At 46.8% G+C, this 25,884-nt stretch overlaps 1 protein-coding gene across 1 annotated transcript in view; it reads right to left on the reverse strand.

The window, feature by feature from the left end:
- The window catches only part of LOC146823217 (THAP domain-containing protein 1-like), a 158,830-nt gene that overhangs the window by 69,358 nt on the left and 63,588 nt on the right, over positions 1-25,884 (reverse strand). The window contains exon 5 of the mRNA XM_085607511.1: positions 20,206-20,413. Within this exon, the coding sequence (XP_085463637.1) occupies positions 20,206-20,413 (208 nt within the window). The remainder of the gene's footprint in view (positions 1-20,205; positions 20,414-25,884) is intronic.

Consider the following 25,884-nt stretch of genomic DNA (forward strand, 5'->3'; position numbering starts at 1 on the left):
GAAAACAGGGTTTTTGCGGAATTGGACGCAAGGTCAATTTGTTTTAGAATAAATGCTTTCCTAGCTGCTTTTATCTTCTGATGATAATTTGCCAGCGAGAGTTTATACACCTTGCGGTCTGCAGAAGAGTGACTTGTTCGCCAGGACCTCTCCAAACCTTTGCACTTCGACTTTTCTAGCCTAAGATCTTCGGTGTACCACGGGGCTGATTTTCGTTGTTTGGTCGGACCGAACTTTTTTATAGGGATTAAAGTGTCAAATACTGTGGTAAGTTTGGTTAGAAAAGATTCCAACAGCTCTGACGTGTCTGATTCTGGTGTGGAGGAGACCAAAGGTAGGGTGTTATAAACGGCTGTGAAAGCATCTAATGTTAGGTTGTTCCATGGTCTTCGACATTGAGAGGAGCGTGGTTCCAGTTTTATTGAGTTAGTGGAACCCTGTTGTTGGAGGGTGAAAGGGACCAAAAAATGGTCAGACCATGTTAGGGGAAGCGGGGGAAAGGCAGAGAGGCCCTCCACCGAAGAGAAGATCAGATCCAGGGCGTGTCCTTCTCTATGAGTGGGGGCGTTTGAGAGAAGGGAGAGGCCAATTTGTTTGAGACTAGTTAAAAGATTATCGGTATCTGGGTTATCTGAGGCTTCTCCGTGAAAGTTGAAATCTCCGAGCAGGATAAATTTACTAGCTGCTAGTGTGTGAAGCGCGATTAATTCAATTAATTCATTAACAAAATTGGTCCTAGGGCCTGGAGGGCGGTATATCAGGGCTCCATTCCAGGTCTCCGTAGGGGATAGGCTCAATTTGAAAAAGCCGGCTTCAAGTGTGGGTGAAAGATGTGTGGCTGTCCACTGAACTTTTAGATGTTCTTTGAACCCAATTGCGATTCCTCCTCCCATTTTCCCCTGCCTGTCTAGATGTATGAACTTATATCCATCTGGGATCGCTAGACTAATCTGCGGATGATTAGATGGATTCAGCCAGGTTTCCGTAAGAAAGCACAAATTAGGAGAATATGAGTTAATCATATCCCAAATTTCGATGAGATGTTTTGCTAAGGACCTGGTATTACATAGTATAAACGCTGGGTTTAGGCAGCTTGTGGGTGGCACTGCCACCGAATTTTGGCTGGCTATGGTGTTAGTAATACTGCTATAGGTACACTCTTTACATGAGATTGGTCCTTCCAGGTAGTGTGGGAAAGATTCCCGACAGCCCGCGTTGTGATGGGTCTGTGCCGAATACGCTAATCTATATTCCTTTAGAACCTTAGAGGAGTAGCTCCGTCGTGGCGGCATTGGGGGGAGAATGTTACTTTGGGCAAGGGTTATGGGCCTGGGACTGGACGGGGCGCGGACGGGCGCGGACGGGCGCAGACGGGCTTGCCTTGGGCGCGCCTTCGGCGCGCCCGCGGCGCACCCGCTGCGTGCGTCCGCTGCGCGTGCGCTGTTGGCTCAGCATTTTATGCCGATTTTTGTGACCACTAGACCGCCTCCTCCTCGAAGCCCTAAGATGGCGGCTGTTCCCAGGAGGAGTCCGGTCAGCCCCGGGAACCCAAGAGTAGCGGTTCGCACTGCGGAGCTTCTGAATATGCGGTAAGTAGTATGAGCACCAAAGTATTAAAAGCACAAAAGAATATCACAGATTTAGCAGCAAATTACATTAAAACACAGTTTATAAACACTCGCATACCATTTCAGCACGTAGTATAGAGGTTCCCGGCTTCCGCCTCAGGAACAAAAGCTGTGTGCTGTTGGCTCAGCATTTTATGCCGATTTTTGTGACCACTAGACCGCCTCCTCCTTGTAGCCCTAAGATGGCGGCTGTCCCCAGGAGGAGTCCGGTCAGCCCCTGGAACCCAAGAGAAGCGGTTCGCACTGCGGAGCTTCTGAATATGCGGTAAGTAGTATGAGCACCAAAGTATTAAAAGCACAATTGAATATCACAGATTTAGCAGCAAATGAAATTAAAACACAGTTTAAAAACACTCGCATACCATTTCAGCACGTATAGAGATTCCCGGCTTCCGCCTCAGGAATATCCAACAATGCTGTTTGCAGTTCCTCAACCGACAGTGGAACATCCAATGCCGCTCACACAGTGTCGGAGAGAGCCCGCGGGGGGAGATCATCAATAAACTTGTGAATCGTTTCTGCAGCGAGGGCCTCTCGGGGGGCATATAATTCTGTGGCGAACTGGGCAAAGCAATTTGCAATTTGCGAAGGGTCTGTGGGTATCGTCCCGTCAGGGCCACGCGCGCCCGGGAGGGTGTGTGGGTGTAGCGTCTGTTGACACAAGCGGTGTAGCAGGGCACTGGATTTATCCCCCCCACTGGTGTATCCGACTACGGGTGGTGAGCCAATGGAGTCTAGCTTCATCGAGCAGCTCACTGGCATATGTTTGCTGTGTGCTCAGCAGCTGTCTGTGCGCAGCAACCCCGTTCTCTCCCCATCTTCTGTGCTCTGAGGCTATCAGTTGGGCTTCGGTCTGCAATAGTTTCTCGTGCTGCTGCCGACGCCTTGTGGCGCAGAAAGCAATATCAGCCCCTCTAAGTGTGGGTTTCGTTACTTCCCACAGAGTTATAGGGGAGTCTACTGTGCCGGTATTGTGCGAAAAATAGTCAGTGAGGGGTGCATTCATTTGCGACCTGTACCGCTTGTCCTGCAGCAGCCATGGTGACTGCCAACATTGGAACTGGGAGCGCCTAGGGTCTAAGGACAATTGCAAGGATACTTTTGAGTGGTCCGACAAGCCCCAGGGTAGACTCTCGGTAGACAGTAACCGGTGGGCGCGGGTACCAATATGTAGTCGATGCGGGAGAAGGACTCATGTACCCCGGAGAAATATGTTTATTCGTGTCCTGCGAGGTGTAACGGCCCCCAGAAGTCCACCCACCCCATCCCTTGGATCAAGGGCAGCAGTTTAGATTATCGGGCCGCGGTAGCCCGCTCCGTGCTGCGCCATCAGTCTCTCACTGGGCAGAGTACATCAGTCCAGTCTCCTCCCACTATCGTCAGGCCGGATGGGATCTTAGTCCAGAGCGTTGTCAAGCGCTCTAGAAGGTTCCACGCGGGAGGGGAGTGTAAATACTTCCTAGAATGAGGGGTTCTCCATATAATGTTCCATAAATCACTATGAATTTGCCCTGTGAGTCTGACCATGTCTTACTGTGGGTAAATAGGACGTTGCGATGTATAAGGGTTGCTACACCGCAGGAACCTCTAGTAAACCCAGAATGAAAAGTTTGAGCAAATCCAAATCTTGCCAGGTCTGGTGTCTTAGTGCCCAGCAGGTGGGTCTCCTGGAGAAATAGGAATTTCGCTTTATAGCATTTGGCCTGTTGAAGCACGGCCCCCACCTGATCTTGTCTAGGAGGCCCTGGACGTTCCAACTAAGGATCCGAAGTTCTCGACTTCCAGATCTCATTGAGCCCGACGTCATGTCTGGTATCAGAGCATAGGGACAAATGTATATACCTGTATAGCTAGAGCAACCTGGAGACTATGTGTGCAGTATCTGGTAATGGCACTAATAAAACATAAGAACTTCCCATAAACTCCCCAACTAACCCCCCACCACAATACCTCATGAACACTGAAGTATCTATCGCAGCATGATGTGTCCCAGACCCCCAACGGGGGGTATAGGCAGCATACAGCCAAGGGTCCCCGATAAGAGTCCCTGTACATATTAGAGCCTGATGACGGGGAACCTATGCACAGTTGTAGCCCAGTTGTTCATATCATCCCACTTATTCGGGTCAAAATTGCAGATCTCGGTGGGATATCCTTTAGGAGGCCGCAGGTTCCGGTTGATCCTCCAACATTCGCCTACGGGACTTGCTGCGAGTTTCAAATCGTTTTTTGGAGCGCAATCTAGGACTCTGCTTGCCAACCTCTTCGGGTGATCCACGTCGAAGCCCCCGGATGAGGAGTCCGAGTCAAGTCGGGGTGGAGTGTGGGGTTTGATTTTCATGGTTTCATCCATCCAGCGAAAGACCTCTTCCGGTGTCTCGAAGAAGTGTGTACGTGACTGGTAGGCCACCCTCAGGCGGGCCGGGAACAGTAGGGAGTATTGGATTTTAAGACCACAGAGATGAGCCTTAGCCTCCACAAATGATTGTCGGCACTGTTGTACCAGCTTGGTATAGTCCGGAAAAATCATGATATGCTGAGAAGTCCCTGTCTGTAATTAAGAAGCCTCGCTATTATTGGCTAAGGGCGCGCACCCGGTGGTGGCCTTTGTAGTAGCGTCCGATGTGAGCGCTCGATTATGAAGCACGGAGAAAAACGCCAGGCGGGAGCCACTCCGTGAGCCACTTAATGAGGAAATCTTTCACGCTGCTTCCTTCCTAGCCCTCAGGGAAGCCAATGAAGTGGAGATTGTTTCTGTGGGCGTGCCCTTCTGCATCTTCTACCCGCGCCGCCAGCCCCTCGTAAGAGTCTGCAGGATAGTTTACTTTTTTGTGGTGTGGACTCACTGTGTCTTCCACCATTGAGATCCGGGATTCTGATTCCGTGATGCGCTGCACCACGTTTCTGAGATCTTGTCTGAGCAGCATAACGTCAGAGCCCAGAGCACCAATCCTGGCCTCCAGCATTTCCCTGAACTGCGCTATCGCCACCAGCGGTGCCGCATTGTCTGGCGTGGCTGCCCCCTGGTCGCCCAGCGTCGGGCCGCCGCTCCAGCATACTTGTCCAGTGTGCTTTGCTTGGTTGATGTACCAGGCGGCTTATCTTTAGCCATGGTGTACTGTAGTGAAATAGGGGATTATCTGAACGCGGAGCTAAAGGTATCCCAGTGTTCCACACTGCAGTAAATCGTTATCCCAAGTCGTTCGCTGCAATGAGACCCGATGGGGGCCGTTAATTTTTTAACTACATCAGGTTGTGAAGTTATAAACATTTTATCTGACTACACCTCAGGCAAGGTGTGTGTGTAAAAAAAAGTTTGGATTAAACATTTTCAAAAGTCTATTTGCCAGCTATATTTTCTACAAAATAGGCAAAAAACTCTGAGGGTTATTTCACTTATTCTACCCACTAGTAAGTCTGCAAAAGCAATTTGCTCGTTTTCTCGAAATGTCATGACAGCAGGAATTTACCCCATCGAAAATTGAACTGTACTAAATGTTTAATGAAAGATATATATATATATATATATATATATATATATATATAATGCTACTTACCCAGTAAGCATCTGTTCTTGGCATGTAGAGCTGAAGATTCACATATTCACATGCTTTGCATACTCCTGCCATCTAGTGTTGGGTCCGGATGTTTGCAAGTTGTTTTTCTTCAAAGAAGTCTTTCCCAGTCACGAGGGAAGGTGACTCCTCCTTTCGGTAATAGTTCGCATGGGTATCAACTCCATTGTTAGCTTGTTTTCCCGCAAGAGGATGAGAATGGAGAAAGTGAGTATAGTACAGAGATGTCCATGCATATGTAATGTAAATAATGAAAACTGCAAAAAGTACAGGTGCCCGGGGAGGTGTGAGGGCACATGTGAATCTACAGCTCTACCTGCCAAGAACAGATGCTTACTGGGGAAGTAGCATTATCCATTCGAGGAATGTGTGCTGTAGATACACATGCTTTGCATGGACTATATAGCAGTATTCTCTCAAAGAGGTGGCTAACCAGTAGATGTTGCAGCTGTTTGAAAAAGTGTCTTTAGCACTGCTTGCCCAACATTGGCTTATTGACGTGCTAACACATCCACACAGTAGTGTTTGGTAAATGTGTGTGGTGTGGATCATGTTGCTGCCTTACAAATGTCAGCTATATGGGTGTTACCTAAAAAGGCCATAGAAGCTCCTATTTTACAAGTGGAATGTGCTCTAGGAGGTATAGATAAAGTTCCTTTAGCTCTAGCATAGCAGGTTTGAATGCATTTAACAATCCATCTTGCAATACCAGATTTAGAGATTGGATTGCCTTTGTGAGGTGTAGCAAATGCAATAAACAGTTGTATTGTTTTACGAAAATCCTTTGTTCTTTCAATATAATACAATAACGCTCTTCTGACATCAAGAGTGTGAAGAGCTCTTTCTGCTATGGAATCAGGTTGAGAAAATAACACAGGTAACTCAACTGATTGGTTGATCTGAAAGGCAGAAACCACTTCTGAAGGAATTTTTGGTTGGTGCGAAGAACTACTCTGTCTTTATGAAGCTGGAAGAAGGGTTCTTCTAAGGTTAATGTGTGTAGCTCACCAACTCTCCTCAATTATGTGACCGCAATGAGGAAGGCAACTTTCCATGAAAGAAACTGTAGCGGAGAGTTGTGTAATAGCTCAAATGGTGGACCCATGAGTCGTGTAAGCACAATGTTCAGATTCCAAACTGGTGCAGGAGGTACCCTGGGTGGCATTACTCTTTTAAGGCCTTCTATAAAGGCTTTAATTACTGAAAGTTTGAACAAAGATAGATGTTGCCTGTTTTGCAATTATGCGGCTACTGCTGCAAGATGCAATCGAATGAAAGTGTAGGCTAGACCAGCACGCTGCAAATGCAGACGGTAACAAATGATATTTTGAATAGAGGCATTTAGTGGATCAATATTGTTGTTGGTACAATATATAACAAATCTTTTCCATTTTGCTGCATAACATGCTCTGGTAGTAGACTTTCTTGCTTCCTTAAGAATAGTCATACACTCTGGTGGCAAGTTGAGATAGCCAAACTCTATGACTTCAGAAGACAAATCGCTTGATTGAGCTCCTTGGGGTTTGGGTGTCTTTCTTCTCCATGGTTCTGAGTGAGAATGCTGGAACTAAGATGCTGCTTTTGCCGTGGAACTACTGATAGTTTTAAGAGTGTTGTGAACCACGGCTGACGGGCCAAAGTGGGAGTCACTAGAATCAATGTGAAGGATGTTTGCCTGAGCTTCCGAACCAGAAATGGAAGGAGAGGGAGAGGCGGAAAAGCGTAGGCAAATATCCCTGACCAATTCATCCATAGGACTCCTGGAGGCGAAGTTTGGGCATTTTGAGTTGTCCACTGTGGCTAATAGATCTATTTGTGGGAATCCCCATTCTTGAGAGTATAGAAGGAGAACTTGGGGATGAAGTTCCCACTCGTGTATTTGTTGCTGCCTTCTGCTGAGGAGGTCAGCAATCTGATTGTTCACTCCTGGGAGGTGTTCTGCCAGAAGATGGGCTCTGTGATGAATTGCCCAACGCCAAATGGTCTATGAGAGGTGTGACAGTTGCAGAGAATGAGTCCCCCCCTGTTTTTGTACGTAGTACATAGCTGTCTTATTGTCAGTGCGGACTAGCACAAATGTCTCTATAAAGTGAGACTGAAGAGGTTTCAGTGCTAGATACACAGCTAGAAGTGGTAGATAGTTGATATGAAGAGTTTTGTACTTGTTGTCCCATAAACCTAGAATTTTCAAATTGTGAAGATGGGCACCCCAACCTGTGAGAGATGTGTCTGCTGTTAGCACGATCTGTGGAATAGGGTTGATGAAGGGACGCCCGTTTGATACGTTTTGTGTGTTCCACCACTGCAGAGAGCAATGGGTGTGGCTGTCTACCAACACTTCATTTGTTAATTGACCCTGAGACTGATTCCACTGACGTGCTAAACACTTTTGTAGAGGACACATGTGTAACCTTGCATGAGGCACTATTGCAATGAATGATGCCATCATTCCTAACAGTTGCATGAAAGTGCTGACTGCTAAGTATTGATTGGTCTGAAACTGTAGTAGCAGAGTTTGAATATTTCGAATTCTGGCTGCATGGGGAGCAGGGCCGGACTGGGAACCGAAACTGGCCCTGGCAAACTGCTCGGCCGGCCCCCAGGAGGGGGAGGTGGGTGAGGCCGAGCTGTTTGCTATGGCCGGTTTCGGCCAATTTTGTTACAGGGGGCCGATACTGAAGGCACCAGGTAACACAAATGGCTCCCTCCCTAGCGGCCCATCGGGGAAATGCCCGGTGCCCGCTAGGGCCAGTCCAGCCCTGATGGGGAGAGGCTAGAGCTGTGCAGGTGTTTAGAGTCACTCCCAGATAGGATTGTATTTGTGAAGGTTGAAGATGAAACTTCTGTGCATTAGCCATGAAACGCAATTGGTGGAGTAGGTCTAATGTAGTCTGAGTGTGTTGTAAACACTTTTGGTGTATGCTGGCTTTGATGAGTCAGTCGTCTAGGCATGGGAAGACATGAATCTGTTGTCTTCTTAGATGTGCTGCCACTACTGCTAGACATTTTGTGAACACTCTGGAAGAGTGGTTACTCCCAACGGGAGTACTTTGAATTGATAGTGTTTTCCTGCTATCACAAATCTGAGATATTTGCTGTGCTGGGTGAACCAGAATGTGAAAGTATGCGTCTTTTAAGTCGAGTGTGGGCATAAAATCGCTTTGTTGTAGCAGTGGAAGCACCTGTTCAAGCATGACCAAGTGGGAATGATCTGACAGTGGGTACAGATTTAACGTCCTTAGATCCAAAATTGTTCTTAAGGAGCCATCCTTTTTGGGGATTAGAAAGTACAGAGAGCACACCCCTGAACCTTGGTACTGTAACGGAACTGGTTCTATTGCCCTTTTTGTTAAAAGAGCTTGTACATTTTGTTTGGGGAGCTGTAGGCGCTGTGACGAGAGTTTGTAAGTGCAAGGTGGAATATTGGGAGGATTGCTGGTGAGTTCCAGGCAATAACCATGTTGGATTATGTTTAACACCCATTTTTCTGATGTTATGGCTTGCCAAATGGGGAGAAATTATTGAAGTCTTCCCCCGACAGGTGTTAAATGATCTGGGGAAGTGTTAGCAACTCACTGTTTATTGGGGGAAGGAGAGTTATGCGTTGGCGTGCTCTTACCCCTACCTTTAAAATGGATTCCTCTGTACCCTCCTCTATAGAAGCCTCTAGAGGAAGAGGGTTGCATGTTGGACTTTTATGAGGAAGCATTAGGGTCTGAGGATGTATTTTTGGACCCTCTCCTATAAAATGAGCAGTGAAAGAAGCCTCTGCTTGATGGAGACTGAAGCGCTTCCATGGATTTCGCCACATTTATGTCTTTTTTCATATTTTGTAAAGCCTCAGCCACTTGAGTTCCAAAAAGATGTTGCTTGTCAAAGAGGGTATTTAAAATAGACTGCTGGACTTCTGGTATAAAACCTGAAATCCTAAGCCAGGCATGTCGACGTAAAAGAATTCTGTCGCTGCAGTGTCAGCAGCATCAAGAGCACGTCTAATAGAAGAATTAGATATGCCTTCCTTCTTGGACTAGCTATTGTGCCTTTTTCTTGTGCTCTTCTGGGAGGTATTGAAGTAAGCCTTCCATCTCGTCCCAGTGTGCCCTGTCATACCTAGCTAGTAAGCCTTGTGTGTTGGCAGTGCACCAGTGGTTAGCGGCTTGAGCAGCCACTCTTTTACCAGATGCATCAATTAATTTAGGGTTTTTATTTTGGGGAGGTGCATCCCCAGATGTCTGTGCGTTTGCTCTTTTACAAGCATAGGAAACTACCAGTGAGTCTAAAGGGAGCTGTCCTTTCATAAAAACAGGATCAGAGGGGGATGGTTTGTATTTGGGAACAAACAGGGTCCTTAAAAATCTCATCTGCATGTCTCATCATGCTTTTTAACATAGGGAGACTCTGACTAATTCTATGTGAAGAACCTAGTGTCTCAAATAAAGAATCGTCATCCAAAGCCTTTTTGAGCAGTGTACCTCCATGATATGCTGCTGCCCTGGAAATTAGCTCTAGATAAGAGACATTATCATCTGGAGGTGATGGTTTTGCATGGTATAGATCTGGATCATTATCCATGGGTGGAACAATATAAAAATCATCCCATGGATCTGTTGGCAAAGGGACATTGTCATCATCATCATCGTCATCTCCTAAATCAGGTTGTGTATGAGGAGATCCCGGTGGTGTTATGTGTAGTGGATCTGAGCCGAGACAGTTGTGGTAAAGGTGAAGATGGTGGAGGTGGAGGTGGAGGGGATGGCAAAGTAGGAAGGAGAGGACTTGTAGAAATTTTTTTCTTTTTTGTTTTTAAGAGGAATCTTATATTCAGTGTCCTCTGATCTGACTTTCCTTTTGGAAGGGGTTTTAGCTAAAATGTGTCTAGTATCTGGATTAATATATAGCTTTTTCTGTTTCGGATCTGATCTGTCCTTCATAACATCTAACATCGGTTCCGGGGGATCTGGAAGATCTTCTTTTGATGCCAAAGTTTTTGGTACCGAACCGGACCTTCCCTTTTTGTCCTTCGAAGCAGAATATTTCAGCTCCAAACCAGACTTTTGTTTCGAAGGGGAAGATTTCAGCTCCAAACCAGACTTGTCTTTCGGAGCGTAATGATTCAGATCCGAGGACGATCTGTCTCGACTGGATCCCGAGACGGAAGGCTTGAATGTTTGTTTCGGTTCCGAGCCTGAGGGCGGGGCATCGGAAACATCGTCTCTGTGCCGACCAAGGCCCGAAGGCAGAGGTGGTACCGAAGCCTTATGTTTAGTGGAAGATAGTTTATGGGGTATGAGGGTTTTAGTACTCATGACTGTCCTGCTGGAATGTCTTCGGACTGCAATTCGACCTCTAGGTCGGAATCAGATTTTGCGACTGAGAAGGCCTCTTCTTCAACAGCTGTCGCTTTGTGTTCGGATTCTTTTCCGAAGATATCCGGAGTGTGTTGAGTGCTTTGGCGCTGAATTTCTCGTTGTCAAGCCCGATGATCTCGAAGAGTCTTTTTCGAACGGAACGACCGACAGGCATCGCAATCTTATTCCTTGTGCTCTGGTGAGAGACACATGTTGCAGACTTGGTGTAGATCGGTGAGAGGGTACTTAGAGTAGCACTGAGGACAGAACTGAAACAGAGTCTGTTCCATTGGCAGAAGGCTGGACCGACGCGGCTAGGCCCGCAGGCCGCTCACGATGTTTTCGACCGGAGAGGAGAGACTTCCACGATCAAATGGATATGCAGAGAGAGGGAAATGCATACGAAAACTATACCGTCGATGGTACAGGGGATTCCTGTTCATTTCAATAAGGAGCTCCAGAGGGAAACAATCCGCCAGACCACCCCCCACTCAACATGTATCAATCCAACAAGGATCTGGCAAATATAAGCACTTGCTTAAATATATCTAAAGGAAATCAATGAGGGAAGATATTTTTATCTAGAACCTCAGCCGACTAACATTATAGCATAATCTGGCCGTATCCTCAGTGCCCATTACATTTAAAATTGCAGGACAAAAAGGGAACACAAAAAGACAGTCAGTCAGTACACTCAAAAGAACACATACCCCCAACTATCAGTATGTATGTGCTCAGAAAAAGTGTAGAGAAAATAGAAAGTATCTCACGTGCGCACCACCAGAGGAGCTACTGGTTGGTTCTCACCAGCTTGCCCACGTTTATGTCATCATCAATAACTTTCTCCATGAAAAAAATGTGGTGTGTCCAGTAAAGAGAGAAGTGCTGAAAGATAAAAACCCCGTGAAAATAGTGAGACACAGAATATCTCACGTTAAAATTCGATTAGACTCACAACGACTGGTTACTTTTATTCCGAACTGTGAGTCAGCACCAAGTTAAAAACACAGCATGTTGTGAACCACTTTGATGACGGCCAACATGTTTCATTGCCAATTGTCTTATGGCAAGTTTATCAGGGCGACCAAGGTCAACAATCACCTCCCTGGACATCTAACATCACAAAAAAAGTGTGACTGACAGACATAAACAACAAAGGGGGGAAGATAGAAACAAACATTTAGAGATATTTTTATAAATCCAACAGGCTCTCTTCAGTCCAAATATGGACTGAGCTTACGGCCATCTAGATTGACAAGTGGCCCGTGTTGCATCATTAAGATATTTACCTAGTAGGAGCTATGGGCCCGCATACCAGCTCCCACTATGGCGTAGGGATATGTATCGTATACACCTTTTTATCCCTAAAAAACAGCACTTATGTTGCTTGTTATTTTATCTGTGGAAAAAAGGAATACAAATCATATATTCCATCTAGTATACATAAAGGTCAGCAGCATACTCTATCTACAACCACCTTCCACGTATACAACCATCACCAATCAATCGCATCATCGTTGGGATTTAAAAGGACACGCCTAGCAAATCCAACGGGTGCTCCGGCGATTCGGTCGCAACACTATCGAGTGTCGGTACAACATCAAATAGTATCAATTTCAACTATCTCGAGGCATCAAAGAACCTTCACAGACTTTCAATCAGTTTCTCTATGTCTCATTACTTATAATTACTCCTATAGCGGCCCCAAGAAAACCTTAGAATCATACAACTTTCAGGTATCTTTCTTATGGTAGAGTATATAGCCCCATCATGTCGTCAAAGTTCGTGGGGCAAACCAGACATAGTCGTTACCCTTCATCTGTACCAATCGGCCCCTATTTAGAGCCTAATCCTCCTCACTCATGCGGCCACTGAAACTCGGCCCCCACACTCTTACCGCTCCAAAGGGATCCCGATCGGTGAATCAACCCGCAAGCCCCGACACCGCCATGGGGCATTTTATCCGGGTTGAAAGTGCTCACCATCGTCACTTGGCCTACCGCACTGGCTTCACGAAAGATCGGCGCGGTACGGGCGCCATCTTGGAGTGGTGAACGCACATCACTAAGTCAAATGGTGTGCCCCACACTATGCAATGGAGGTTGTGAAAGTACATAAAAAGATCGTCCAGTGACGCACTACTAAAGTGCCACATTGTATCATGTTAATAAACATCTTTCACAATTGCACAACGATATTAACACTAGTTATCGAAATATAACACACAGAAAACACAACAGAACATAATAGTTTGTCCTAACTTAACTCTGGATAACATATTACAAAAGGAATTTCACACACATTTTAAACAGCATAGGTATGTGTCAGAGTCCGGACTTTGAGAGCTCCGCTCTGACCCTACCTGACACAGCTGCCCCTTTTTCCTCTCTACAGCCACCGGACATGGACTTCTCCCTGGCTGGACCAAAACGCCCCTTTGTCCCGTATGACTGGCCCTTTAAGGACGACGCCAACGATCCCTGTTCCAGCCTCTGGGGGTGGAGCCAAACCGCATCATCATCAGATAAAGACCTGCCAGCCAATACCAGCAGAGAGGAAGTCCGGAAGGAGGAAGACGTCGCTCGAGGAGATCCAGGAAGCCGGGAGCAGTCAAACAAGCCGGAATCACCGAAGATGCCCGCGGACTCTGACGAGGAAAAGCCTGAAGGCCAACGTTCCCTCGTTTCACCCTGCCACGTTCCAGGAGGGACGTGGCTTGAACAGGTGCGTCAGCGCTTGTGTGGAACCGGGACACGGGTGGACTCTATATCCCCGGGAGGATTGGGGCTGCCGGTTGGGAAGCCTAACAGCGGATAGCGTTTTCTAGCCCCATACCCCTGCGCAATCCTGGTGACGGTTACCCTCTCTGCACCGCCTGATCAAGCGATCCGGGTGATATAACCCTCACGCCCTTTCCCTTCCATCACTCCGTTTCTAAGCACTAATCAAGTGCTGTTTTCTTACCCTTCCTTATTGTTTTGGCCGCCTTGGTTCCACCCCGATGTGAGAGACACCGAGGAGCAACGCCAAAGGTGGAGAATGGCATCCCCCTGAAGGACGACGTTGAAGGCTTTTGTTATGTTTGGCTATTCCCTCTGTGAACATAGTATTTCAATAAAAACCCTTGGAGCAATATACGTGTGTCACGCTTTTCCTACCCATTTGACAAGTGGTGGTGAATGCAGGCAGCGTGACCTCCATTGACTGATATAAGTATGGAGAACCTTATACAACACATTGTAGAAGGACCAAAAAAAAGCTTGAATGGGCAGTAGAGCGGCAGCTGACCTCTGCGCAGGCGGACAGGGACACCTTCAGGGACCTCATGAAAGCCCAGATGGAGACCCTCCTAAAAGTCGTGGAAAAACCCGCCCGACCGCCACTGGTCATAGGTTGAACCGGGGTACCACCGCCATCCCTACGGTATCACTACAAAAATACACTACCGGTGCAGACCCCGACGCCTTCCTCCTGAACTTTGAAAGAGCGGCTAGGGCCTCTGGCTGGTCCATTGGGAAATGGCCTTTCTTTTTGGCCCCCCTTCTGACGAACGAGGCTCAGGCGGCTTATCAAGTCGCAAACGCCGGAGGAGTGACCCCATATAAAGAAATCAAAGCGCTAATTTTGGATCACTTGGGTATGGATTCAGAGGTGTACAGACTTCATTTCCAAAAGGAAAAAGGGGCGCCCGGTGATACTCCAAAAACGCTCTACTACAAATTGAAGCTCGTAGCTGAGAAGTGGTTGAAGCCTAGTGACCAGTCTAAGGAAGAGATTAGGAGTGCCATTGTCTTAGAACAGTTTTTGGATGCACTACCCTATGATACACAGTGGTGGTTAAGGCAACATGCCAATTTAACCGCATAACAGGCAGTGGATTTGGCAACCTCCTTCTCCCGCGCCCAACCCCGAACGTCTCCCTGGGAACCAGAAAAATCCTCCAAAGCTAAACATCTGTCCCCAGGAAGGCACTTAGACCCATGAAAGAGCCTGAAAAGGTTTGCATGGTCCGGCCCGACCTCCCCAGCAGTAGAGGACCCCAATGCTTTGACTGTGGCGAGTGAGGTCACATCGCCCAAGCCTGTCCGCACAAGAAGACGGAGGAGCCAATGGACATAAGTTACCTCCCCGAAACCTTATGTATACAGCAGAGATGCGGACCTGTTTCTATGTAAGTTTGTTGGTAAACGGTATTTCGGTAAAAGCCCTTATGGACTCTGGCTGCCAGCAGTCGGTGATACGGGGTTCATTAGTTGACCCCAACCAATTGATCCCAGACAGAGAGGTCCTCATTCGATGTGTGCATGGAGACATCCGGTCTTATCCCATGGCTCGGGTTCCGCTCAAAAACTCGGAGGGGACTCTTTCTACGGTGATAGTAGGGGTGTTGGACACCCAACCGGAAGAAGTGATATTAGGTACAGACAACCCCAACTTTCTATCTTTGTTCATGCACACCGTAAGGGAGAAAGAAACAGGGGCTTCCCGGGGTATCGTCGCGAGGGCATTGCTAACACAGGAACCCTGGTTGACGGACAAGGACTTTCGTTGGGCCCAACATAACGATGCCTCCCTCACACATGCTTAGGAGGAAGCCCGAAAACCACAAAAACCAGTAGTACCGGCCTATCCCTATTTTCAAATCTCCAACGACCTGTTATACAGGGTGGCGGGACCAGGTGAAAAACCCCAGATACTAGTGCCCCAGGAGTTCCGTGAACAGATAATGTTTTTTGCCCATTCCCATCTATTGGCCGGTCACTCAGGAGCAGAAAAAACCACTCAGAGGCTATTACGTTTCTTTTACTGGCCAGGGATATACGCTCAGACAAAAAAATATTGTAGGGAATGTCCGATTAGCAAGAAAAGAAATCCCTATCTACCTCCCCAGCTACCCCTACAACCATTACCTATAGTGGGAAAACCATTTGAGCGGATAGGTATGGATATTATTGGCCCACTGCCCCGTTCAAAAATGGGGTTCCAATATGTTCTGGTCCTAGTTGATTACTGTACCAGATTCCCTGAAGTCTTCCCTCTCAGGGCCCCTACCACCTCCAATATTGCTGAAAAACTGCTCGAATATTTCTCTTGGGTTGGGTTTCCCCGTCAGATATTGACCGATCAAGGTACACCCTTTGTCTCAAAGCTTATGTCACAGGTTTTCAGGTTGCTAGACGTGAGGCATATAAAGACATCAGTTTATCACCCACAAACTGATGGCCTAGAAGAGGAACCTTGAAGTTAACCCTGAAAAAGATGTTAACAGATGAAGGTAATGACTGGGATCGCTTACATCCCCTCGCCCTCTTTGTTATACGCGGACAGGTACAGAGCAGTCTTGGTTGTTCCTCCTTCGAACTACACTATGGTTGCCGACCTAGAACCCTGTTGGAAATGACGAGAGGCCTGGGAGAAGGATAACAACGACACCAGTGAGTTACTGGAATATACCCAACATCTGAGGTCCAACATCGGTAAACTCAGGGATCTGGCTCATGCCAACCTAGAGAGAAAACAGACACTCCAAAAACAGACATACGATAAAGGGAAGAAGTGGAGGACCTTGACAGTGGACGATTGGGTCTTGATTCTACTACCCTCTTCCTTGTCCAAAGTTAAGAGCGAGTGGAAAGGGCCCTTTAAAATCCTGGGAACCATCGGTAAAACCACCTATAGAGTTTGGCTAGGCCCTAACAAATGTCAGACATACCACATTAACTTGTTGAAAAAATGGATAGGGCCCCCACCAGTAAATAACCAGTTAGTACTATCCCCTAGTGCTGCTCCATGCACTCTCGAACAGTTAGTAGTGAACAATGACTTAACCCCAGAGCAACAAAGCGGGCTACTAGACGTACTAGGATAATACAGTCCCCTCATTTCTGCTCTACCAGGGAGGACCCTGTTAGTGGAACACTGCATAGAAACAGAGGCAGGGAAGGCGGTGAAGCAAAGACCATACAGGATACCGGCATCCAGACGGGAAGCCGTCTCCGAAGAGATCCGCAAGATGCTTCAGATGGGCGTAATCAGACCCTCTCGGAGTGAGTGGACTTCTCCCATTCTGTTGGTCCCAAAACCCGATGGCTCCATCCGGTATTGCATAGATTTTCGCCAAGTAAACGCCATCACCAAACTGGATGCCTACCCCCTACCCCGAGTAGATGAGCTAATAGGGAAACTGGGAGACGCCCGCTTTATCACCACGATCGACCTCACAAAGGGATACTGGCAGGTGCCACTACGTAAATCAGACCAAGAGAAGACCGCATTTTCCACACCTGACGGTCTTTTCGAGTTTACTGTACTCCCTTTTGGCCTACATGGTGCCCCAGCAACCTTTCAGAGACTGATGAACAGAGTCCTGCAGTCCCACCAAGCCTTCTCCTCTGTCTATCTTGATGACATCGTCATATACAGCCCCACCTGGGAGGAACACTTAAGGCACTGTCACCAGATACTGAGGGAACTACAGAAGGCGGGATTACACATCAATGCAAAAAAGAAACGTGTAGGGTTCCAGAAGGTGAGGTATTTGGGTTATCTACTTGGGAACGGATGTATCGAGCCCCAAGAAGAAAAGATAAAGGCGATAACCAAAGCCACCATACCCACAACCAAAAGAGAAGTCCGGGCCTCACTGATCTGTTACAGAAAGGTACCCCTAAGAACGCTCTACTGAATCCCTCCACTTCTGTCCTGACAGCTTTCCACAAGTTGAAAAAGGCAATCACCAGTCATCCCGTCCTGGTCTCACCCGATCATTCCCGCCCCTTTATCCTCCTGACCGATGCCTCAGACGTAGGCATAGGAGCCGACCTTTCTCAGATCACAGCAGATGGGACTGAAAGGCCGGTCTTGTTCATCAGCCGGAAGCTCTTCCCTCGGGAATGTCACTACTCTGTCATTGAGAAGGAATGCCTAGCCATCAAATGGGCCATAGATAAGCTCAGGTAATGTCTCGAGGGTACACATTTCATCCTATACACCGACCACGCACCATTAGTCTGGATGAGTAGGAACAAAGGTAACAACCCCAGGGTGATGCGGCGGTTCCTGTCTCTGCAACCCTATGCCTTCGAGGTTCGGCATCGTAAAGGGTCCCTTAACTCCAACGCCGATTTCCTATCCCGTATCCCATTCATCCCCGACTGGGAAGATGCTAGGGGGAGGGGGGGGGGGGGGGGTCAGATTCCGGACTTCGAGAACCCTGCTCTGACCCTAACTGACACAGCCGCCCCTTTTTTCTCTCTACAGCCACCGGATACGGACTTCTCCCTGGCTGGACCAAAACGCCCCGCTGTCCCGTAGGACTGGCCCTTTAAGGACGACGCTAACGATCCCTGTTCCAGCCTCTGGGGGTGGAGCCAAATATCGTCATCATCGGATAAAGACCTGCCAGCCAATACCAGCAGAGAGGAAGTCCGGAAGGAGGAAGACGCCGCTCGAGGAGATCCAGGAAGCCGGGAGCAGTCAAACAAGCCGGAATCACCAAAGACCCCCGCGGACCCTGACGAGGCAAAGCCCAGAGGCCAACGTTCCCCCGTTTCGCCCTGCCATGTTCCACGAGGAACGTGGCTTTAACAGGTGCGTCAGCGCTTGCGGGGAACCGGGAGATGGGTGGACTCTATATCCCCGGGAGGATTGGGGCTGCTGGTTGGGAAGCCTGACAGCGGATAGCGTTTTCTAGTCCCATACCCCTGCGCAATCCTGGTGATGGTTACCCTCCCTGCACCGCCTGATCAAGCGATCCGGGTGATATAACCCTCAAGCCCTTTCCCTTCAATCACTTCGTTTCTAAGCACTAATCAAGTGCTGTTTTCTTTCCCTTCCTTATTGTTTTGGCCGCCTTGGTTCCACCCCGATGTGAGAGACACCGAGGAGCAACGCCGAAGGTGGAGAATGACATCCCCCTGAAGGACGACGTTGAAGGCTTTTGTTATGTTTGGCTATCCCCTCAGTGAACATAGTATTTCAATAAAAACCCTTGGAGCAATATACGTGTGTCACGCTTTTCCTGCCCATTTGACAGTATGTCACATTGCAGTCTATCACAATACTATTTTCTGGAGACATTATGATACACCACAGCCAAACACAGGAAAATGTGTAAGACAGCAAATCCTACATGCACTTATTCACTAAACAACAACAAAAACTGAATCAAACACTAAGAAGAAATCAGCATCACAAACAGAAAGAACACATCAATGAACATCGCACACATACACATCCTATCAGACAGGCCACATAATCCAGAAACACATTATCCAGCAATGGGAGCGGCACAGAAATTAGGAGCATTAGGTTAAGCAATCAATAAAGCCCCCTGACCCCAGCACCAAAGCATATAACCACAACTCAATGAATTGATACCCAACCAATTAGTATGACCACAGATTGTCGTTTTTCATGGGAAACGGATGCCTAACCTCATAGAACACAAGTTAAACTGCACAATCTTGGAGGCAAACTGGAGCACAATTCCTGAAACATAGGCACAGGACAAATCACACTCTAGTCAGTGGTGACAACCTCGCAATCATGTGCAAAGCTACAGTAGGACATCCAAAACAACTACAGGACCATTTTAATGGCATATTGGTGCTACACAAAGCAGAATTCATAGCATAATGTAAGGTAGCCTCCTGGAAGGCTATTTAGGTAATTAGAAAATTGGAATGTTAAATACAATGGAGTGCTCCGGGCTTCTAATGGCTGGTAGAAGCCTTAAGCAACAACATTTCAATATTTTTGCACATCAACAGCTGTGAAGAAAGGACTCATGGAGCTCAAGGGGAGTTTAACTGTGCCGGGCTCTGTGAGGCTTTTTTTTTTTTTTTTTTTTTACAAATTAGAACATTCTGCTCCTTAGAGCCGGAATTTTCGAATCGCTTTAGAGCCCTCCGTAGTGGCCTCAAGCGGCCATTAAGGGCCAGCTCCCTAAAGGCCCTCGCCTTTGGCTCAGGCCTTTAACGTTGAGTGGGCCTTTAATGGCCAGTAGAGTCCGATACGGTGAGGTCTAAGGCTATAGTAATGACTCAATTAAATGGCTGGTCCGTTCTGAGGAGCCAGTCCCAGACCTTGGCTGAGGATTGAGTCTTGGTCTTAGGTTGTGACAGAAGATACTGTAAATCTGGAGTTTTCACTGAAGGACTAGAGAAAGCATTTGGGGTACAGATCCTTAAAGTAATTCTGCTCTAGCTAGCAATATCACGGTGTCCATCTTGTCTCTGATTTTGTTTACCAGACTACTGAAGTGAGAGAAACTACTGAGAAGGCATGAGGGTGCAGGACCTTATTTAAAAGTGGGCCTTTAATATCCCTTGAGGTAGCAAGCTGGTTCTTTCAAATCTGTGTGTTGCACTAGCTGCTCCAGTACAGTTTATGTGATTCCCAACTCAGAGAGGACTAGTCACAAGTAGCTTAGGAGGCTCTATAAACACTGTCTATCCATCAGAGATGAATTTTAGATGGTTTCGCCCATTCCGGACAGTCCTTCCAAAAAAACAGGATGGGTCTTTGTCATCCTAGCTAGTGTAACACACTGCACTGCTGTGCTATGTAATCCAACATGTCCCATAAAACCAAACCACATATCCAAATACAGTTGTCTATATTTCAGTTTTAAAATAGAATATAAAAACCAACCTTTGCACTCCTTGGGAAATGAAAAACGCTTGGTACAGCTCCCTCTCTCAGTCTTCTGATCAAACCTGCAATTTCAAAACAGTGTTCCTGAAAGTGCAGGCTGCACAGGCAGTGGTGACGTGTTGGTGTCCACAATGCTCCCGTGACAGAAGCCCGCCTCACAGCAAGTTGCCACTTTTTTAGCAAAATGGGATTGGATAGGGGAAATCTGCAAATTAAAAAGACAGTCACGTTTACAGCATTGGTTGGTAAATCATACTTTGTCACTGAGGTAGGATGTTTTTATATTAGGATCCATCTTTTTGGGGATCTGTAGCAAATCAATTATTTTCCATGGGTGAATCACTAATCTCAAGGTCACATACAAATCATAAAGGTTAAACGGCTATTAAAAGCAGAAATCCTATTACTAAACATCAGTTCCTTAGGTAAGGTGTTTCTATTTTCTACCCTTGTCCCTTGGAGGTTTTGTTTTATTCCTTTCCCCCATATAGTATTTCAGACCATACTACAAGTTCAATTTGGTACAGCAAAAGCAGGAAAAACCAAGAAAGGAGGTAGGAAATAGTTATTCGCCATGACATAGAATGGAAGCCCTTCCATTTAGCCTAAGCATTTCATTTCTTTCATTCCTTCTGCTGTTCCCTTCTGGTCCTACACCAACAGAACAAGTAAGTCTTTAGAAAGTAATCTTGTCTTTATATTATCTCCTCCGATGCTGCTGACATCATCTGAACATTTGTTGTAATGGTAAAACCTTGCTTAGATATTTGTGCTCATCGACATTCTTAAATACAGCTACAACTTTCTTACTTCCCACCCTCACCTCCGTTCACACATAACCACCATCATCACTGGTCAACTGCAGCCAGTGCCACTACGACTTCTTCCAGTACCCCTCAGTGCTACCATATCCTCAGGTGTTCACAGCACCATTCAACACTACCAACCCTTCACAACTACCCCCAACACCACATGTCTCAGACATCTGACGCAATCACTCACCATCATTTATAGCTAGCCAACCCTTCACTCAGCTGCAGCTACCGTCACCATCAGTCATCCACACTCAATAATCCCTCTTATTAGGTGGCTGCTACCAGGAGGGAGTTATAACAGAGTGTTATACTCTAAACCTCAGAGACATCCCCTGACAGGGCAGACTAAGCACTCGGTTCAAATCTGGCACGCCCCAAATAGAAGCCAGGGATGGGAACAGAAACTAACACTAGCTACCCCCCTATGGGATACTGAAGCCCTGGGCAACTTGTGCACATCAAAGGGATTTGATAAATGGGACGCAATTGGTATCTCTAAAATAGGGGACCTCTGGGTGAAGGGAGGAGTTAAAACTTTTACCTCCTTACAACAAGAATATGACCTGGCCAATATAGAGCCCTTCCGATACATGCAGATCCATCATGCACTACAAACGCACCTGCCGAAGGGTGTCACTCCTCCGGAATCCTCGCCCCTTGAGGATAGACTGCTGGACAGCTAACTGCCAACGAAGACTATATTGTTGACATATAAAAAACTGGTCAACAATTCGAATGGCCCTCTCCAGCGCCAGCGAGAAAAATGGGAAAGAGACAGTGTGGTGCTGGATGATGAGGACTGGCGAGAGGCAGTAGCCTCCCCGAGAGAAGTAGCCATCTCAGCTAGGCTACAGCTTGTCCAACTCAAAATTCTGCGTAGAGTGTACATAACTGGACCGTGTCTAGTGCGAATGGGAAGAGCGGAGAAGGGGGATTGCAGGAGACAATGTGGCCGGGAGGGAACCTTCATGCATATATTGTGGGAATGTGAACAAATTCAGCAGTACTGGCGCAAAATACACGAGGTCCTCAGTGATGTACTCGCACTTACTATTCGTCCGGAAGCAAAGAGATGCCTCCTGAATGTGTGGGAGCCCACCGACCTTAATAGTAAATGCACTCTCTGGGTAACACTGGGCCTGATGATAGCAAAAAGAAACATCGCACAATTATGGGGAGCCACACACCCGCCCAAATTAGAGGCCTGGAAAGCAGACATGGACTGGTGCATGTTCAGGGAAAAGACCGTGTATGTGGCACGGGGATGCCCCCGAAAATGGTCCTCCATCTGGAATGATTGGAATGTTTACAGAGGTAATGTCTGTACCCCCCGAGCGTTCCCACATATGATGACCCTCCGTCGCCGTGAACGATGTAACAACTCACAAATAATGGCTCAGAAACCGATCAAACTCTGATTACAATGTACCTTCATTTTCCTACTTTATGTTGTACTTTATGTTGTCGATTCTTTATGTTCAATAAAAAGATCTATAAAAAAAAATAATCCCTCTTATTAGCACTCATTACCACTTATCATTTGCCACTCTCACCATCATTTACAAACACCCCATAGGGCAAAACTGGTCAAGTCACCTTTACTCAACCAGAGCTATCTTAAGAACAACTCAACTGCAGCTACCCATGCCAACACTCACCTGTATAATTATCGATCTATGATGTCAATAAACCTTATAGGATGATTTTAGGTTAGAGCAACAGTTAACTAAATCAACGTGCTTGGACATGGTGTGTTCCAGAAAGATTTATATTCAGCAGCTGACTAGCTGCCCATAATAATGCCTTCTCCCGCTCAACTAGGATTAGATTTTGCAATACTTCCACTTGCATTCAACATATATTTTTCATGTATTTTAACTGCAACCATTCAATATCGCAGACTTTCCAAAAGGTAATATTGGATTTTACAAAAATAAATTGAACTGCAAGTTGAGCTCTACACAGCATTGCTTCCGATTCCTCAAAGTAACACTTTCTGTTGATCAAGAGAATCAGAGAAAATTGAGCAGAACACACAAAGTAAGCATTAACAAATGTAATTGGTTTGGACTAGATTGTATTAAACTATTTGGAAGCAGTTATGTTGAAATAGTGAGTAACACAGCATAATGATTCATTTTGTAGCAGTTCGATTTTGCAATATTTGGTCATAGTTGTTTTTATAGTCTTTGGCATTTGCATAGCCATCTGAAGGAAAGACTGGTCTGTAAGATAAACCATCTGTTAGCATTTGTTACTTAAGATGGTGACATCATGTGACCCCTAGTATCAAAGGACATTACATAATATGTTTGGTGTTATGGATATCACAAAGAGGGACATCAGCATGAACAGTTATTTCTTGAAGCCTGAATTGGGGAAGTATGTTCACTTGGAAACACAAAATTACTTGGAAGATGAAAAATGGTGTGACCGACTGTGTGCATCAGAGTATGGAGCCAGGTTGAACTAACTCTGTGGTTCTCCTTGAATGGATGATAAATTAAATTTGCAAGCCATCTACTCGTGAACAGCACTCTAAATAAATAGATCTCATATTGTGTTGTAGAAGAATATGCATTACCATTTAGAATGCTTTTCAATTGACCGGGTATGCGGAACAGTGCCAAAAGATATCGACTGCACACATGGACCCTAGTTTGGGACCTGGTACTCCTCAATCCCTTTTCAAACTCTGATAACCTATAGTTACCTTCATGTAATTTGTCATACAAAGAGGTGGCGAACCGACACAGCACTGCGCCACAATATAAACTCTAAAACCTAGTAAAAATCTTAGTTACCATTACCTACTAATTGACCTTATTCCTACTTTTTCAAGGCTTGACAAAAGGCAGATGATATAGTTCAGTGCAAGCTCTGCACATAAGGAGCAGATAGCTGAATGCTGACTGCTCTGCATTTCTGACTGCTTTTCAGGCCAGCAGACACAATTCCGGGTGACGAAGCACTAAGTGGAGAGCAGAGCTGAGTGCGGAGCGCTGCCTGTACTAACTGTATAACTACGTTGAGCTGGTAGGAGAGGCAAAAGAGATCACCAATCTGGCTCCACTGTATTCCAGTATTGATGCATCGGGAGGGAGTGCGTGGCCGGAGGTGCTTGTGCCGCGGGGCACATGGTGCTCGCTGGGAGTGCCTGCTCCGGGCAGCCTCCATGCTCCATGGGCCTCATCATCCTGCTGCCCCTCCTGCTGTTGATAGGTTGGATTTGATCTGGCTTGAGCCGTCCCAACTCCAATCTGGTGAGTCAGGGGTAACAGCTGATAGGGGCGTGCACCAGCTGGTGGGTGTGCTCGTCTGACCCCTTGGCCCTGGGTGCCCTCACCTGGAGACCACGGTGCGGCTTATGCCTCTCACCTGCTTGATTACATGGTGGATAATATATTTGAACATGAAAGCCTAAAGCCCTAAATCTCCCCGCTAACTGCATACCTACGTTGAGCTGGTAGGAGAGGCAAAGGAGATCACCAATCCGTCTCCACTGTATTCCAGTATTGATGCATTGGGGAGGGAGTGCGTGGCTGGAGGTGCTTGTGCCACGGGGCACATGATGCTCGCCAGGAGTGCCTGCTCCAGGCAGCCACCATGCCCTATGGGCCTCATTGTTTTGCTGCCACTCCTGCTGTAGATTGGTTGGATTTGACCTGGCTTGAGCTGTCCCAAATCCATTTTGTGAGTCAGGGGTAACAGCAGCTAGGGGCGTGCACCAGCTGGTGGGTGTGCTCATCTGACCCCATGGCCCTGGGTGCCCTCAGCTGGTGACCACAGTGTGGCTTGGGCCCCTCACCTGCTTGTTTACATGGTGGATAATATCTGAACATGAAAGCTGGAAGCCTAAAGCCCTAAATCTCCCCGCTAAGAGCCAATACCCTCACAGAAGCAATGTCAAAAAAGGCAGGCGAAAGATCAGATCTTCACTATGTGACCATACGTGGTCACACATCTGATTATACAATCCCTGTAAATCCCTAATAGTATCTGGGGTCAGAGAATGATATGAACCTGCAGCTCACTCATGCAACAGGCACATGCAGAGAACCAGTATAACCCCACCAAGATACTGCAAAGAAACCTTAAATAACTGCCCCCTGAGTTCTTCCATGGGTGAAACTAGGAGCAACGCAGAGGCTCAAAGTGAGAACCTATAGAGTAGTGGCCAAAGCTGACAAAGGTATACATCACTATTTTATGCCAACCAAGTTAACATCAATATTGACGACAGGAAGCTTGATGGTAGCGATTTCGCGCAGCAGCACCCAGAGGTCATTTAGTGACAGTGCCATCAATATGCTTCATGATCATATCACAGGACATACCATCATCTGATGCAAGTGTGAATGCTAATGGTTTGGATAATAAATTTACAGCAGATCGTAAGGTCAGAATGGATACTGTAAAAGATGACCAGATGGTGACGGATAACAGCAGCCCCTTAAAGTCCTTAGATTTAGATCCCTGGGTGGCCTGCTCAGTCCAAGGAAAATAATAAAGCAATGAGGGGCCTCCGCTTCATCCCCTGCTCAGTGCAAAACAAACGGATGAATTGCAGGAAAACATGGAAGGTTGTTTAGCTATGCCCTGTCTTTGGAAATCTCAAGAACTTTCATTTTAGTAGTTAGAGAAAAAAGAATATAATTTTCATGCCCAGTCAAATGGAGCTAATCAATCATAATGCCTCCCATTGTGAAAAGGATCCCCTAGTGGTACAAGATGAACCCCTGAGTGAACAATGGAACCCTCTATCGATGGATGCGGTCTTCCATGAGGCCTGGGCAAAGGAGGCAGCACCACCCCCATTGCCAAACTGCAAAAGGCAAGACACTGATGCTATGAATGGGGG

The sequence above is a fragment of the Triturus cristatus genome, chromosome 5_2, assembly GCF_964204655.1.
Source record: "Triturus cristatus chromosome 5_2, aTriCri1.1, whole genome shotgun sequence".
Classification (NCBI taxonomy): Eukaryota; Metazoa; Chordata; class Amphibia; order Caudata; family Salamandridae; genus Triturus; species Triturus cristatus.